This window comes from Phascolarctos cinereus, unplaced genomic scaffold, assembly GCF_003287225.1.
Source record: "Phascolarctos cinereus isolate Bilbo 61053 unplaced genomic scaffold, phaCin_HiC Scaffold_4;HRSCAF=312, whole genome shotgun sequence".
Lineage (NCBI taxonomy): Eukaryota > Metazoa > Chordata > Mammalia > Diprotodontia > Phascolarctidae > Phascolarctos > Phascolarctos cinereus.
In genome coordinates this window covers 353,534,388-353,551,645 of record NW_027555847.1, presented here as the reverse complement: position 1 = coordinate 353,551,645, position 17,258 = coordinate 353,534,388, and the positions used below count along the sequence as shown (strand labels likewise).

Sequence of the window (17,258 nt, the reverse complement as noted above, 5' to 3'; positions counted from 1 at the left end):
TATCCAGCAAATCTTGGAGGACAGCAAAATGAACAATCAAAAGCCCTCAAACTGAGCTCTGCTCTCAGGGCAGAGGTATTTGCTCTCTTTGCCCTGTTTTATATAGTCACTGCGGGGGTTGGGGATGAGGGGTGGGGCCATAGGTGTTCACTGTGGCCAGAAGATAGATGTCCATTCTGCCTTTCAAAATCCCCTTTGGCTTCTGTGCTTCCCAATCCTGCCCTTGATGCCAGAAGTAGGATTAGAGTGTTAGAAAGCTCTTGCAAACACCAGGTTTGGGGCATTGCTCTCATACTTAATCCTCATCCTTCATTATGCTGTCTATAAAGTAACCATTGAAAATGGTGACTGTCTTTCCAGGGATGGCCAGTCCGGAAAGATAACTGTGGATGATTATGGAGCTAGAACTGGCAAATCCCCTGGACTTATGAGACAACTAAATATCAATGGAGATCTCTATGTAGGTAAGTGAGTTTGGTGACACCTGGCTACAGCTAAAGGTTTTTGTTTACCTTGGTGTTTCCTGTAAGTTAAGGTCCAGGTTCCCTGTAGCTGCTAGTTCCAGTGACTGAAGCCAAATGAATGACAGGCTGGAAGTCTGGGAGGCCTTTAATTCTTCCACACTCATTCCTTGGCTGGAAACAAGGGCTGGAAGGGACTTGCTAGGACCCCTTTGAGATCTGGGCCAACCCCTTGGGGAAACAAAGCTTTTCTTGTTTGGGAAATAAGAACTTGCCAAAACCAGGCACCACCTGGTTAAGAAAGGAGACATTCTTATGTTCCCAGACACATCTCCCCAACCCAGTAAAGACTTACTTCAAACTCTAAATCTTCCTCCATATAATCACAAAAAATTTAAAATATCCCTTCATAATTAATAAAATATTTAAATTAGTTAAAATAGGATTAAAAATATTAAATGTTGTTTAGCAAAGTTGGTAACTCATTTTGTTTGAAGTTGGTGTGACCTCTACTTATACTCCATTTTTCATTGAAATTAATATTTATTGACTGACTGACATATCTCCACTGGAAAACCCCACCAATGACCATTTTGTTCCAAGGAAGTGACTTTAACTAGAATGTAAACATATGGCTTATTTATATCCATCTACTTGACTCCTTCACAATTAATCATAGGATTGGTTAACATGACAGAAAAGGAATAAATGTTCGATAAATGATAAATGTTGGAGAACATGTGGGAAAATTAGGATGCTAATGTACTATTGGTGGAGTTGTGAACTGATCCAACCATTCTGGAAAGCAATTTGGAGCTATGCCCAAAGGGCAATCAAACTATACCTAGTCATCAGCACAATTAATCATAGGAGAGAGATGAATGTGAAATGCTAAGTAGTCAACTTGAGATTGAGCCCTCCTCATTTTGGTCAGTTGATCACAGGGATAGAGCAGTCAGTAGACAGTGGTGCATCAGCTGTGAAGGCATATTCAAGAAAGCTGGAAAGATTCAGGGAATGTAATGTGAAGCATCTAGAACTAGGGAAACAACTGTGTCGTATTTTTTCGTGGTCAGAGCACATCTGGAGTATTGGGCTCAGATATGGGGGGCATAGCTAAGAAAAAACAGTTGAGTTCTAACTCTGACACTGCCTCTTTGAATTCGAGCAAAACACTTCACCTTTTGGGGCTTCAGTTTCCTTACCTGTAAAAATCTCAGCATTAGACACATGACCCTAAGGTATCTTCCAGCTATAAACCTATGGTTCTTTGATCTATGATAAGCTGAACAGCCTCTAGAAAAAGGCATCCAGCATTGTGAAGAGTCTTGAATTCATGGGAAAGAATTAACATGTTTAGAGCACTCAGACTTGAGGAAGGAGACTGGGAATGGGGGACACAATAGCCACCTTTTAAAATATTTAAGGAGCTGTCATATGGAAGAGGGAGTAGAATTTTTTTTTAGTCCCAGAAGGCAAAAAGATGTCAAAATTTAAATTCCTTCCAATGGTGAGATATTGTGATTCCCTAGTCCTGTGATCTCACTTTTGACTCACTCTGTCTCCTTCCCTCCCTGTCCCTGGCAGGTGGAATGAAGGAAATTGCTCTGCATACAAATAGGCAATACATGAGAGGTCTAGTGGGCTGTATCTCCCATTTCACTCTTTCTACTGATTACCACATTTCCCTGGTGGAAGATGCAGCTGATGGGAAAAACATCAACACCTGCGGAGCCAAGTAAGAGCAGCCAACCTTCCTCAAGGGAGAGCGAGCATTTTTCCTCCAGAAGTCCCATATCCCTGCCATCCAGCCTAATGCTGCACACCAAGTCCCCAGGGCATTCCTTTCTTATCAAAGAGGACAAGCACCCTGATGAGAAACTCTGGAACGGACCAAGAGAGGAATTCCAGCAGCTTTCCCTGCTGACACTCTATGGACCAAATCCCACTGAATCCTCTGTGTAGGAAATGTCAGATTGTCCACTGAATGTATAGTGACTAAAGAGATCAAACATCAATGCAAATTCCAGAGATCACTGTGCTGTGATGAATAGTTCCATGACTGTGTCGTGAGTCATAGTGCTTTTTTTTTTAAACATCCGGTAGAACAGTATTAAAATGCTTTTCTTCACTCCTGATTCATGATATTTTTAGTACAGCAGGATGACTATGTGACCCCGAAGTTCCCCTTTCTTACCCTGCCCTGTGAAATTGCTTAGCTACCTGCTGCTATGTCCTCGGCACATTCTGGCCGTGCCATGTACATAAGGAAAGAAGAAACTCGACCCTATGGAAACTATTTCAGAATCATCATGGGGACTAGCAAGTTCACCCTTAATATTAAAAGCCTCCTTTTTTTAAATAATGCAAACCTCAGAAAATAGACACCATGATTTTGTAGAAGTACTTTTGTATGTGTATATTTTTATAGAGGCAGAACAGAACACATAGTATCCTTTGGAAAGTTTAGGTGAATTATGTACCCTTCAGTTCTTAAACACTTTGCAACTGGACACTGGTTGGTATTTGCCGGGCTAGGGTCAGGGTGGGAAATGGGGAGCCTGACAATTCTCTTTTGTCAATATTGATGATTCAGAGTGTATGATTATGAAGCTTTCCTGACCTAAGCTGATTAAAGGATTGAACATATATTGTTCCTCAATATTTTGCCATTACTTTTTATGTTGAGTGGGGAGAAAATTGTAGTGAAATCTTAAAAAGAAGATAACAATGGGCCAGAACATTCATTCATTCACTCATTCATTCATTCATTCATTCATTCATCTATCTATCTACTCAGTCATTTCACTTCATTCATTCATGTAGCATGGTTTGCTAACCACTTGTAGTGGCCATATTCCTGAAACCTATAAAAACTGACATTGCTTACACTGTGCCGTGAGGAAGCGTTTCGTGTGACCTGAATGCAGACACAGCCATCGATGTGGGGCTAGAGAAGAGCTGTCCTTCCAAAAGGTCAACCCTTTGATGTCTAGGCATGTGATTCTATAGCCTGAAGAATAGATCCCAGTGGCATGACCATCTGAGGGAAATTTGAGCTGTACACCCTGTCCACACGAGGAGCTGAGAAATCTGACCTGACTGAAGAAATGAGCTATAATTAGCCCCACTCATGGCATCAGTCTTTTTCATTCAACATATATCCATTATGTTCCTGCAATTCAAAAAGCATTGCTGTACAAGGTTTGGGCTGGGGGGTAGGAGGGACATAAAAAGAATGACTCCCATTTAAACACATTTATAGATCATATATCCATCAGAGCTTTGTTCCTCCCAGTCCTGGCAGGTTGGCCAAGTATGTATTATTATGCCTTTTCTTGTGTGGTTGAACTGAGACTCAGGAAAGTTGAAGTGGCTTGTCTAACTAGTAAGTTTCACCCAATTAGTAAGTGGCAGAGTTAAGATTCAAACTCAGGTCTTTGGATTCCATGACACCGTGTTGCTGAAACTCAGGCTCAGTGACTTCCAGCATCCTGGCTTTGGGAATCTCAAAGTAAGCATATCCTGCTACCCAGCCCAAATCAGAGGTGGGCAGGATAGTTCCTGCCAACAGCTGCCTGCTAATTCTTTTCTCTTGCCCTTGTCCCACAAGGTTATGGGAATTGGTGAGATCACACAGTGACTAGGTGGATCATGGCTCCTTACCACCTCATGTCACACTCTTAAAGAAAAAGTATTGTATCTGAGACCTGGCTCCCCACCTCCACCCCACCCCACACCCCCCAAAAAAGAGAAAAATCACTTATCCAAAATCACCATTCCTTTGTGAATATGTATAATTGAGTTGTAGGTGTGCTATTTTCCCAATGTAAATGTTGTCTAGGGAGGAAACAATGGCCCAGAGATAGGGAGATGATGTGGCATATGCCTTCAGGGAGCTCACAATCTAGTTGGCAAGATAATATAGGGAAACAGATAAGACTAATTAAATAGGAAAGAGGTATCCCCATGTCATTGATGAAGAAATTGAGGTACAGAGTGAATAGATGAATTGCCCTACGTGAACCTGGGCAAGTCCCAATCTCTTCAGGTCTCAGTTTCTCCATCTGTCTAATGAGAGGGTTAAACTAGATTGGATGTGTCAAACACACAGTTGGCAGGCTGCATGCAGCCTGAAACACTCCCAGTAGTGGGAACTAAATTAAAATGTAATTGGGATATTTAACAAAATAAATAAAAATACACTAAAGCATAGATAACATTACATTTTAAAACTAAGTAAACATGTTGCCCACAGAGGTCCTTATGTATAGGTTAGTGGCCCTCCAGTTCTTTTGGAGTTTGATATCACTAAATCAGATGACCTTTAATTAAGATCCCTTTAAACTCTAAATCTATAATTGTGGTATAGCAGATAGAGCACCAGACTTAAGAGTCAGGAAGACCTGAGTTTGAATCCTTACTCAGAAATTTAATAGCCGTGTGAGCTGTAAAGTCACTGGACCTGAGCAAGTCACTTAACCGCAGTCAACCTCAGTTTCTTCATGTGGAAAATGGGAATAACAATATTCCATACATCTCAGGGTTGTGGTGAGTATCAATGAGATAATAAATGTAAAGTGCTTTGCAAATGTTAAATCATTAGCCACTTTGTTTATTATTTCACTGTGGTATCCTTATCTACTTGGGAATGGTCTTCTCGAGAACCAAAGTGTGGCCCTAATGAAGGGTTAGAGACTCCAAGTCACCTAGGTAGGCAGATGATAGACAGAGAAGAGGAGGGAGCTAGAAAGAAATGAGCCCTTTTAAGAATCCTGTGGGTTCAGAAACATAAGAGGATGGGCAAGGTGAGGAAGGACAAAGCAGGGGGTCTCTCATCTATGTCTCCAGTCTCGTTCACGTTACTCCCTTTTACTTATTCGATGTTAGAACCAAACTAGCCCCACCAAATGTTTCCCAACTGAACATCATCCTTCAATGCCTTTGACTAGGCTGTGCCACATGCCTGGAGTGCCTTCCCTCCTCACTTCTTCCTCCTAGAATCCTTAGCTTCCTTCAAAGTCCACACTCAGGTGCCACCTCCTGCACAAAAGTTTTCCTGATCCTCTCCCCCTCCCCCAATTGTCAGTGCTCTTTCTTCAGAAATTGTTTTGGATTTATTTATCTAAGTGCATGTTCTATGGGCTTTCTCTCACCCCCATCTCTTTCCCAGTAGAATGTAAGCTTCTTGAGGTCAGGGACTAATTTTTGTATTTTGGGAGGTTTTGTCTTTGTATATCACAGTTCATTCATTCTTTTAACAGTGTGACCGTAGGCAGTATACTTCCAGGGCCTGAGCTTCCTCATTTGTAAAATAAGGCTAGTAAGCAAAATGATCCTATGATCCATTTAATGATCACCTACTACGTATCAAGGTGGCTCAGTGGACAGAGCACTTGGACCTGGAGTCAGGAAGACACTTACTGGCTGTGTGACCCTGGGCAAGTCACTTAACCTTGTTTGCCTCAGTTTCCTCCTCTGTAAAATGAGTTGGAGAAGGAAATGGCAAACCACTCTAGTATCTTTGCCAAGATGGGGCCACGAAGAGTCAGATAGAACTGAAATGATTAAGTAGCAACAACAATATGTACCAAGCAGTGGGCTAGGCATGGTTTAAAGAGACAAGAAAAGTCAGTGCTAATCAGCGCTGAATCAATTGAATCCATTAAGTTGGATTTCTCGAGGAAAACTGAATAAAATTCTGAGTGTCCCCAAGCCGGGAAAAAGCAAGTCGGTAATCGATGAGCAGAAGCCAGGGGATGGGCATTAGATTGGACATTTCTGGTACCATGTTGGAACAAGTTTAAATCTGAAGCTAAATGAATTTTTGACTGGGGACCCAAACAGGACTTTGCTTCCCTCCCAGTCAGCAGCACTAAGAGAACCCAGCGTGGAAGTAGACTTGGAAAGATCTCAGAGATCATTCTAGTCCAAACTTTTTCACTTAACAGATGAGAAAGTTAATTAAGTTGTCCAAGGTCTTTAAACTCATTAGTGGCAGAGCCAGGACTATAAGTCTAGTTGCCTGACTCTGGTGCCATGACAGAGCGTGAGAAGACTATTAAGTGCTTTAACCTCATGCCAGGTTCCCCACGTAACATGAGATTGTGAAGCTGTGACTTACCTCATCCCTACATAGCTGGTGCCCCCATTCCCTCACAGTCATAAAAATAGTTGTGTACTTGAATGAACCATGTACTTGGTAACTGCAGCAGATATGGTGGGGGAGGGGGACTATAGGAGGAAGAGAAGAAACGGGAAAAGACTATGGATCCCAGGGATGTGTTTTTTGGAGGGAGTATGCTTGAGCTCCTGGCCCCTTTTGTTAGCGTGGGGTGACATTAGCAGAAATTTACCCAAGAACAATGTGGGAATTTGTTTTAACTATTTTTTTTCCTTTAATTGGGGATGGGGGTAAGGGTAGAATGGAGAACAAATAAATACCTACTAATTGAAAAAGAAAAGAAAAGTAAAGAAATTTAACCAAGGGAAAGAGGAACAGAAGTCTTTCCAAATCAGGGCATCATCTTTCTGGACAGGTAATGCTCTAGTTGGCTCTGTTTGCCCTTTCTCCTATTGCTTCACATCTCCACACTCTTTCCAACCAAGTAAGTATGCAAGTCCTGAGGAAGGACTACCTCAGCTCCATGGTTGCTGAAAAGAGCTCTTGATTGTCCCTGGAGGGGCTATATCTTTTGGTCATTAGTATTACCTATATTCTACCCATTTCAGTTATGCTAATGAATTTATAACAGTCTAGAAAAAATAAGACATCTGCTTTTTTCCATCCTTCTTGCAACTGGGTATTACTGTGGGGGTAAGGGGTGAGGGTGGCATTCTTGCATACCCATAAGGCATGGAACAAAGAATTACAAAAAGAAGATCATCCAGGCTGGTGCATGGTGGCCATGAGCAGGCTGCAACACAGAACACCAGCAAAGAACTGTAGGGTCAACAAACTCTGACCTCAAGCCAAATCTGTCCCATTGCCTATTTTTGTATGGCCTTTAGCTTGAAATGGTTTGGGCTGTATATACACAGAAGAGGACTTAATTTGGCCCTGGGGACATAATTTGCTGACCCCAGAATTCAATAAATTCCCAAGAAGCAATCAAAGAAATGTGTCATCAAGAAAGATGGGCTGGTCACCACTGAGAGTGAAGCATAACTGATGGATAGGCTGTATGTTCTCCAGGAATATTTGATATTTTGAGAGAAAACCTCCCAGCTCTTTAAGTGGATCTATGATGAACTTAGGGAAGACTCAGGTAAGAGTCACAAAGGATGGATAGGCATGGATGGGTTGCAGTCTTCTTTTTTGGAGAGAATACTCACATTGGTGAGATCACAGATCAAGTGGAATAAGGGTAGTGTAGACAATTCTACCCACTCACCCCTGGCCCCTTGAGGTACTCTCTCTGAAGTAACTTAGTTCTCGGCATCACTTACACTTTCCCAGTTTCTCTTGTATTATAGTTATTCATATACTTCTGTTAGCTTCACTGGTAGAGTATAAGCTCTTTGAGGGCAGACAGATCCTGTGTACTTAGCACAGTGCCTCATACGTAGCAGCCACCTATAAAGGCTGGTGCACTTGGTTCTACTGAGTCACTCAAGGGATTCATGATTGAATTAAAGACAGTAAGGGAGGCTTATCATCAGTTCATTTAGTTTGTGGGCTGCTGCTTTGGAGAGGGGTTGGTGAGAAGAAAGAGAGAACACCTGCATCTAATGAAGTTCAGCAGTTTAGCCAAGTAATTCACTTTGGTGGTGTTCTTCAGTTATGTTCTACCCTCCATGACTCCTTTTGGGGTTTTCTTGGCAAAGATACTTCGACTGGTTTACCGCTTCCATCTCTAGTTCATTCTGAGTCAAACAGGGTTAAGTGACTTGCCCAGGGTCACACAGCTAGTAAGCGTCTGAGGCAGGATTTGAACTCAGGAAGATGAGTCTTCCTGATTCCCAGTCCAGTGCTCTGTTCACTAGCTACCCACAGACTTCATTTACTCCTTTCCAACTAAGATATTCAATTTAATTCAATTAACATTTCTTAAACACCTACTAGGGCCAGGCACTATGCTAAGCACTGGGAACACAAAATAAGATGCATGACAGGCCCTGCCCTCAAGGAGCTTACAACCTAATGGATTCAAGAGCCAGCCATAGCATTTCTCCTCCATCCCAACCCAAGGCCTTCACCCATGTCACATGTGGGGACTCCTGAGAGTTATAATTTTTGCCATTAAAATGGAATTCTCCTGCCTCAGTGCTCATTTGAGCTCCACCTTATGTCTTGCAGGCTTGTAGATGGTAGCTTTCTTTCCCACTTCCATCCTAACTCTCCTCCATACCGGATGTCCTGGGTGACCCCTGGCTTGTCAGTGACCTTTTTCTCTGGCTGCACTGGTAACCTTCCTTAAGCGGGCCTGTGGAGCTTGTCAGTGTTATTTGCATTTCATTTCCTGATCCAGTCACTTGTTTTAGCTGTTCCAGCAAGTCTCTAGCTCTGTTCCAACATAAACATGTCAGTCGGTTTCCATACATTAAGTGCTCTGATGTCAGAGAAGCAAACACCTTCCTCTGGACTTCCTGTCTCTGCAGCCTCCTCCCTGCCCCCACCAGGCCTGCCTCCCTTCCCCCAAGGAGCTAGCTGCCTCCTGGGTAGGAAGAACAGCTTGGCTTTCTGAAATGGGGCCAGAGCTGGCAGGCTGTGTGTTTTCCATTCTGGGGAAGCACTGCATTTTTCACCTTTAACCCAGAAAATATAGTTCTCAGAAAGCTTGTTCTAGGGACTGGGAATTCTCAAAGGAAGAAGAGTAAGCATAGCAAGAGGGGCTGGCTCTGGCCTCTCTTAAGGCTCCCACAGCCAGCCACCTGGAGCCCTCCAGAATGGCCCCTGGGAGAACACTTAACAGTTGGCCCAGCAGCACACAGCTTTCCCTCCAGGGATCTGTGGGCTGCCCATAGATCGGGGAGCCATCTGTGCAAAACAAAGGCAGAGAATTCCAGGCTCGGGTGGAAAGATAATTAAACCTTTCAGAAGAAAAGACTGGGCAAAGCATCAATGGCTTCATAGCTCCCATCCTCCTCTTCAGCCTTGGTGCGGGGTGGGGACGGAGGAGAGGGGGCTGGGGAAAAGGGAACCAGAGGCCCTTCTTGCTGCCCAGGCTGATTGCTAATAGAGCAGATGCTCATTAAAGGACTGAAATGAAAGGAAGGCTGGGATTTCAAATAGGAACCTGCAAGAAGAGATGAGTAGCCATAGCAGCAGCAAGAACTGAGGGCAGAAATCCCGTTACTGTATCCCATAGTATCAGAAGCCTATTTTCCATTTTTTGAAGGACACATCGAAACAAAGAGGGTGGGAAAAACATATGTGGCCCTGCCACTGGTATTTGAAGGCAGATGTGAAAAGGGTTGGAAGACATTCAAGCTGACGGGTCTGATTTGGAAATTGCAGCTCATAGCTAAGAATTGTTGATGGTTACATTCTGCCTATCAGAGTGACCAAATAAGAGTGCTAGACTGAAAGCCCAGTAACCTGGATTCTGGTTCTGGCTTGGCTTCTGGCTAGCTATGTGACCATGGCAGCGGGGAGGGAGAGAGGAGGAGGCAGTTACAAATCAGGCAGTCAATATGCACTACGTATGTTGTGCTTAGCCATGGGGATTCAAAAGAAGGGCCAAACACGATCCCTGTCCTCAAGGAACTTAACCATACTTACAAAATATGCTGTTCTGTTTAGTCATTTCAGTTTGCCATTTCCTTCTCCAGCTTGTTTTACAGATGAAGAAACTGAGGCAAACAGAGTTAATAGACTTGCTCAACATCCCATAGCTAGGAAGTGTCTGAACCCAGATTTGAACTCATGAAGATGAGTCTTACTGAATCCAAGCCATGTTCTTTTCACTGCTTGCCACCTTGCTGCCTGTACTCGCAATATATAACAGTAGAAATACAAGGGAATTTCAGAGGGAAGGTACTGAAAGGTAAGGAGGTGAAACCCCAGGATAGGCCTCCCAAATACGGTCAGTGATATCTGAACAGTAGCCCTAAATCAATTCGTTTTCCCTTCCCTAGGACACCTCCAACTCCACAAATGCCGGAAAACAAGAATTGTTTCATTCTTTTTCTTTGTATTCTCAAGGCCTACCACAGTGCTTGGCAATAATAGGTGCTTAATAAATGCCGGCTGATTGGATGATTGAACAATTGAATGAATGGCTGGAGGGAGAATGTAGCACTAGGAAACTTTCCTAGGATGCTGTTCCGGAAACTCTCACCAAGGCCAACTGAAGCCAGGGCATCAAAAGGAAGGTGGGTTTTTGTTGCTGTTGTCATTTCAGTCGGGTCCAACTCTTCATGACCTCTTTTGGGGTTTTCTTGGCAAAGATACTGGAGCGGTTTGTCATTTCCTTCCTCACTCATTTTATAGATAACAAATTAAGGCAAAAAGGGTTAAATGATTTGCCCAGGGTCACATAGCTAGTAAGTGTAGAAAACCTTAAAAACATCTCAATTCCCACCCTTTTCCCAGCAAAGTGATCTCCTTTCAATAATATTTGTCTTTTCCTAGAAAGAGGTGTGAGAAGCTCTTGGTATTGTCATTTAGGATGACAGGATGACAGGAGCTCAGAGGTGGAAGGGTCATAGAACACCTGAAGGATTGTCTTACTTCCACCCCCTCATTTTGACAGACAAAGGCCTAGGAAGGAGCCCCTCCTCTCTTTTGTGCTTTCCTGTCTGAATTCTTTGCCACATCACTAGGCAAAATGTATGTACATTGACTGTCCTGAGGCTTTCCTCATTGCCTTTCTGGTGATGTCTTCGTTCTGGAATTGATTCAAACTCTCCTGCTAGCTCACCCGGGCCCTTCAGCTTCCCTTTTAAAAGACTGGTCCAAAGTTGGGGGACCTGCTGCCTCGGGGCCCTCTAGGTCCTCAAGTAGAACCTTTTGACTGAATCCAAACTTCAAAGAACATTTGCAGTTTGGATTTGGTCAAAAAGCTGCACTTGAGGACCTAGAGGGCCACATGTGGCTTCAAGGCCACAGGTTCCCCACCCCTGGACTGGTCCAACTGGAGAATGTTGACTGAGAGGGCTTAGACAAAGACAGATTCTGTTCCCTGGAGAGAGGCCTGTGCATACACATAACTCCCCTCAGTTCAAACCTAGACTGTGTGAGCTCAGAGTTGTGGTTATGGGTCACAGTTTACATAGATGAGGAAATAGAGGCGAGAAAGGGGAACTGATGAGCCCCAAATCCCACAAATAGTGAATGAATGGCAGAGCCAGATACACTGAGTGCTCTTGGCAGCACTCAGGGGTGTGTGTGTGTGTGTGTGTGTGTGTGTGTGTGTGTGTGTGTGTGTAGAGGTGGTATCACTTCATGCATGCCCACCTGTGTTGAAGGGGTGTGTGTGGCACATCCTGATCTGGACAGTGAATTAAATGGCTCAGTAACTCCAAGGTAATTTTCCTGGGTGTGTGACCTGTTATTGGCTCTAGGATACTTCTTAGCTAAATTTCTCTGTTACAATGCACAGTGTAGCCACTGCTTGTACACATTACTTCTTAAGTTCCCTCTTTGCCTGACTTCTCAGCCCCAATCAAAGCAACTGGCTTCGGCCATAGCTGCCTGGACTACCAGGCACCCGCCAGTGATAGCTCCAGCAGACCTGGCCAAAGAGGCACTGGAGAAGGACTCCTCTGAAGGAAGATGAAAGAAAGCCTGTATCTGTAGCCACTTAAAAAAAGAATCAGAAAAGAAGGGGAAAAGAAGAAAAGGGAAGGGAGAAGAAGGGAAAGGAAGGCAAGGCCAAGGAAGGGAAGGAGAAGTCAAGGAAAGGAAGCTTAGAACATCTGTACTCATTAGAAAAAAGTAATTTGAAAAGAAGAAAAGGAAAGGAAACCAGAAATAGGAAACAAGAGCCATGGGACTGGAATGGCTGCAAAAGCCCTGCTTAAGAAAGAGGCAGAAAGTAATGGAAGATAAAACTAGATATCAAATGTGAAAGCTCTAGAGGATTAGCGTGCCTAACCTTGTGCCTAACATAAGGTTATCATGGAAATTCCAAGGTTTCCAGCAGCCCCTTTTCTCTAGGCCTCAGTTTCTGCAAATATAAAATGGAGGTGGGCCAGGACTCTACTACAGGATCTTTCAAGTCCCTTCCAGCTCTAAAACCTAAGATCCTTTGAGGTGTATGATCCCATACTGCTTGGGGCTCATAGGGCTGGGCTGAGAAAACATTTGGTAAGGTTAGTACCTGGAGGCCAGGAGGCTTTGGAATGGTAGATACATCATACTGGGTAAGAAATGACATCTGACCATATCTGACCAGATTTTGCTAGGAAGCTATGATAGGAAGGATCATAGGATTTGGGGGATAGAAACCATCTAGGAACTTCAGAAATAATCTAGCTCAACTCTTTTAATTTAGAAATTAAAAAACCCAATGGTTAGAGAGATAAAATGAGTTGGACCCAAACTCAGGGCCTCCTTTGCCATCTACACATCAACCTGCATTATAGTCCAGTGGTTAGATACCTCCTTTAGAATCAGAAAACATTGGTTAGCTGTGTGACCATGGTCAAGTCACATACATTCAATTCCTGCCTCCACCCCCCAGGCAGCTCTCTTAAGACTATAAGTTAAAAATGAGGTGCCCCTCTATATGAATGGGAGGAGTTTCCAAACACAGATTTCAATAACAAGCCAAAACCTTCCCCTCCCTCTCTCTCTTTCTCTGTCTCTGTCTTTCTCTCTCTCTGTCTCTCTCTCCTTCTCTCCGTCTCTCTCTCTTTTCTGTGTCTGTGTCCATCTCTCTGTCTGTCTCTCTCTCTTCTCTCTCTCTCTCACACACACACACACACACACACACACACACACACACACACACACAGAGCCACACACATAAAATGTGGTAGGCATCTAGGCACTACCAAGGGATAGGGATTAGATCTGAGTTGGAGGTATGGCTCTAAAGCTAATACCCTTTTATTTCAGGTTTGATGTTGGAACAAAGTGAGGTACTTGAAAGTCAGCCAGTCATTAAAGCTTCATGAAGTACCTAGTATGTGCCAGACACTGTGCTAAGCAGTGGAAATAGAAGGAAAGGCAGTAGACAGTTCCTGTCCTCAGGGAGCTTACAGGCTAATAGGAAAGACAGCAAGCCTACAAATATGTGCCAACAATATACAGGATAATAACGAATGAAGGCATTCAGATTCAGAGGGATTGGGAAAGGCTTCCAGTAAAAGAAGGGATTTTAGTTGAGACTTAAAGGAAGCCAGGGAAGTCAGTAGGTGGAGCTGAGGAGGGAGAGAATTCCAGGCATGGAGGACAGCCAGAGAGGTGCTGCTGGAGCAGAGAGATGGAGTGTCTTGTTTGGGGAACATCCAGGATGTCAGTGTCACTGAATCAGCAGCACTAAGAGAACACCATGGAAGTAGCTAAAGTGATTTCTGGGCTTTTTCAGCTACACTGTGTGGAAACTGTTGTACCCCAGTTAAACTTTAGCGGGAATTGGCAATTATCAAGGTCAGGATCTTTGCTGCCACTTTTTACCTATGTGACCTTGGGAAAGTCAATTTTTACCTCTCTGGGCCTCAGTTTCCTCAACTGTAAAATAGGGGGGTAGGACTAGAAGGCTTCCAAAATCTCTTCCAGCTCTAAATCAGTGATCCTTTGATCATTATTATTTTTTTCCCCGACTGTCCATTTTTTGGCATTGAGGCTTGTTTGAATAAGGTAGATTGAAGCCATTGGAAACGGATGCAGCTCCTTCCAATTTGATATTGATTTTAACCTTTGGATTTACCATTGGATACTAATTAGTTGATCATCTGACTTTGAAATTGTTTTAATCTCTCACTTCAGCAATTGGTTATTTCCTGTTTAAAATGAAAAGCACTATCCACCTCCAGAGAGAGAACTGATGAACTCTAAAAGCAATTTGAAGCATGCTGAGGTTTTTTTAAACTTTATTTTTCTTGGAGTTTTTTGTCTATTTTTTTTCTGCAACATGGCTAATGTGTCATGTTTTACATGACTTCAATGTCAAATTGCTTGCCTTCTCAAGGAGGGGAAAGGGTCAGGAGGAAGGGAGGGAATTTGGAACTTAATTTTTTAAAAATTTGTTAAATGAATGTTAAATTTTTTTACATGTAATTGGAAAATATTTAATAAAATAAAATATATAGAAAAAACAAAAACAAGATATAATCTTACGTAGTGAGAAGGGACCATTTCTACTCTCCTCTTAAAGAAAGTATTCATGATACATAGGCATGAGGCTTTAAGTAGGCTATATATAAACTTTTGGCTTCTTTCATTTCTTAGGTCTGAACCATATTTTCTAACAATTTTTCATCATCCTTGTCTGTGCCCACCAATTAGCCAATCAATAAGCATTTATTAAACACCTACTGTATGCCAAGCACAAGTAGAAAAGCACAGGTTGACTTGGCTTGGAGGGTTTTATCAGGTTTTTTTTACAGAATCCCACTGCCTCTTCAGCCTCTGCAGCAAACTGTGGTGCAGGAACTGTTATCTTTACAATGGCCTCTCTTCACTCACCAGTCTGAGTACTGAGAAACAGAATGATGGATTGTTCCCTGAATGATGTAGCTTATTGTCTTTGGCTGTAGGATGAAATCAGTCGGGTCAGATTGTTGTTTGTCCTTCATTCTTGAAGAGGACCAGTGACATCAGGTGGGTGATGTCTCGATTCACAAGTGAATTGGATTTAAGTGGGGCAGAGCTGTGCAAAGTCATCCTCCACCTCATTCTCTCCTCCAGACTCACCAGGGTCCAGTGGCAAGACATAGTCAAGGTGAGTGCCAATGACCCAGGATGTCTTACTATGAAAGGGAGGGGAAAGGGAAGAAAACCACAAAAGATTTACTGAAAGCCATTTACAATTTTTATTTCATGGGTTCCCAAAGCTAGAAAAGTCCATGACCTAGTAGCCAGACTACTGGAGATGGGTTCATCTATACTTACCTGTCCAAGAACTTTGAACAGTATCTTTATTTTGTCACTGACACTGTATTCAAAGGCTCTCTAACATGGTAGAACTTGCCAGCGCCCATCTTCCACTGGCATAGTCTTTGAGAATCCAGGGTCATGTCACGATAAAGCAGCAGAATATGCAGGTGAGATCAACATAAACAGCAGAGTTGAGAGAAAACACAGGCTTAGGAAGAGAAGAATCTGCTTTAAAGTGCTTAAGTTTGATATGTTGTTTGAATATCTAGGGGAAGACATTCAGGAGGCAATTGGAAATGGAAGACTAGAGATCTCCAGGAAAAGGCTGGGGTTGGATAGACAGATTTGGAAAGGCTCTGCATAGAAATTATAATTTTTTTTTTTTGCTTTTAGGCAATTGGGGTTAAGTGACCTGCCCAGGGTCACACAGCTAGGAAATGTCAAGTGTTTGGTCTGAGGTCGGATTTGAACTCAGGTCCTCCTGACTTCAGGGCCGGTGCTCTATCCACTGTGCCACCTAGCTGCCCCTAGAAATTATAATTTCAAATCTTGGAGTAGATCAGGCTGATGGTGAAGAAAGTGCATAGAAGAAAGAAGATATCCAAAATATGGAAAACAACCATATTTAGGGAGAGGGAGAAGTAGAAACCAAAGAAAAGAATAGTCAGATAGGTGAGAAGAGATCCAGGAAAAAGGAGCATCATGAAATCCAAAGTGTCCAAAATTTGAGATGTTCCTGAAGAAACTCTGGTGTAGCAAAATAACTGTATATTATAATTACTTCTTTGATCAAAAATACATCATCTTCTCATTTTGGTTATTCTATCCACCAATGTAGATAAGCAACCATTTTATGCAGCTTTTAAAAGCTGCTGTTGGGGCAGCTAGGTGGCGAAATGCACCAATGCATACAGCACTGGCCCTGAGGTCAGGAGGACCTGAGTTCAAATTTGGCCTCAGACCAAACACTTGACACTTACTAGCTGTGTGACCCTGGGCAAGTCAGTTAACCCCAACTGCTTAAAAAAAAAAGTTGCTGTGGTCAAGGGAAATTAATGACTGAATGACCAACCCAATTAAGTTCATAATAAATTACTGTTTTAAAAATCACTTCTGCAAACATTTATTAAGAATTTACTAAGGGCAAAGCACATAGGTTTTTAGATGTTAACATACTAGCACAAATATGAAAGCCTTATCTGGATTTAGGGGTATGTCTATGAGATGCATCCACCAATCAAATCACTCTGCTCAGGCCCATCTATGAGCTTTCTATTCACAGTCCCTCATGTGTATCTCATGGAATCACCTTCACCCAAGCCATTACTTTAAAAAGTGTTTCATCAAAAGGCTAAAATAAAAATAAACACACTAAAATCAGAGCCTTAGCTTATCAAAAATTGCGGCTTTCATTTAATCTAGGGGTTCTTAACTTTTTCTGTGGCACAGTCTGTGTTGGCAGGCTGGTAAAGGCTATGGATTACTCAGATTCATGTTTGTAATGCATAAAATAAAGAATTAAAAAGGAAACTGATTATGTTGAAATAAAGTTATCAAAATAAAATTTTTAAACACGTCAAAAGATATTAGGTTAAGAGTCCCCTGATTTCATCCGAGCACCCAGACTGGAAAAAGCTTATTCAAGTCAATGGCTATTTCTTCAACCCTAAACTCAGCCTCCTGGGTCAAGGACTGGGTCACCAGGTGAAAAGATTCAGTTCCTGGGCATAAACATGTCAGCTGCCAGCAAACTAAGGCCATATGTTTATGATTAATTCACACCTGATTATTTAGAAAGCATTGTAGAA

At 42.6% G+C, this 17,258-nt stretch overlaps 1 protein-coding gene across 1 annotated transcript in view; it reads left to right on the top strand.

Moving 5' to 3' along the window:
* Positions 1 to 3,123, top strand: part of EGFLAM (EGF like, fibronectin type III and laminin G domains) — a 253,564-nt gene extending 250,441 nt beyond the window's left edge. The window contains 2 exon segments of the mRNA XM_020996039.2: positions 361 to 464; positions 2,049 to 3,123. Coding sequence (XP_020851698.1) covers positions 361 to 464; positions 2,049 to 2,203 — 259 coding nt within the window. The 3' untranslated portion in view covers positions 2,204 to 3,123.
* Positions 3,124 to 17,258: the final 14,135 nt, after the last annotated feature.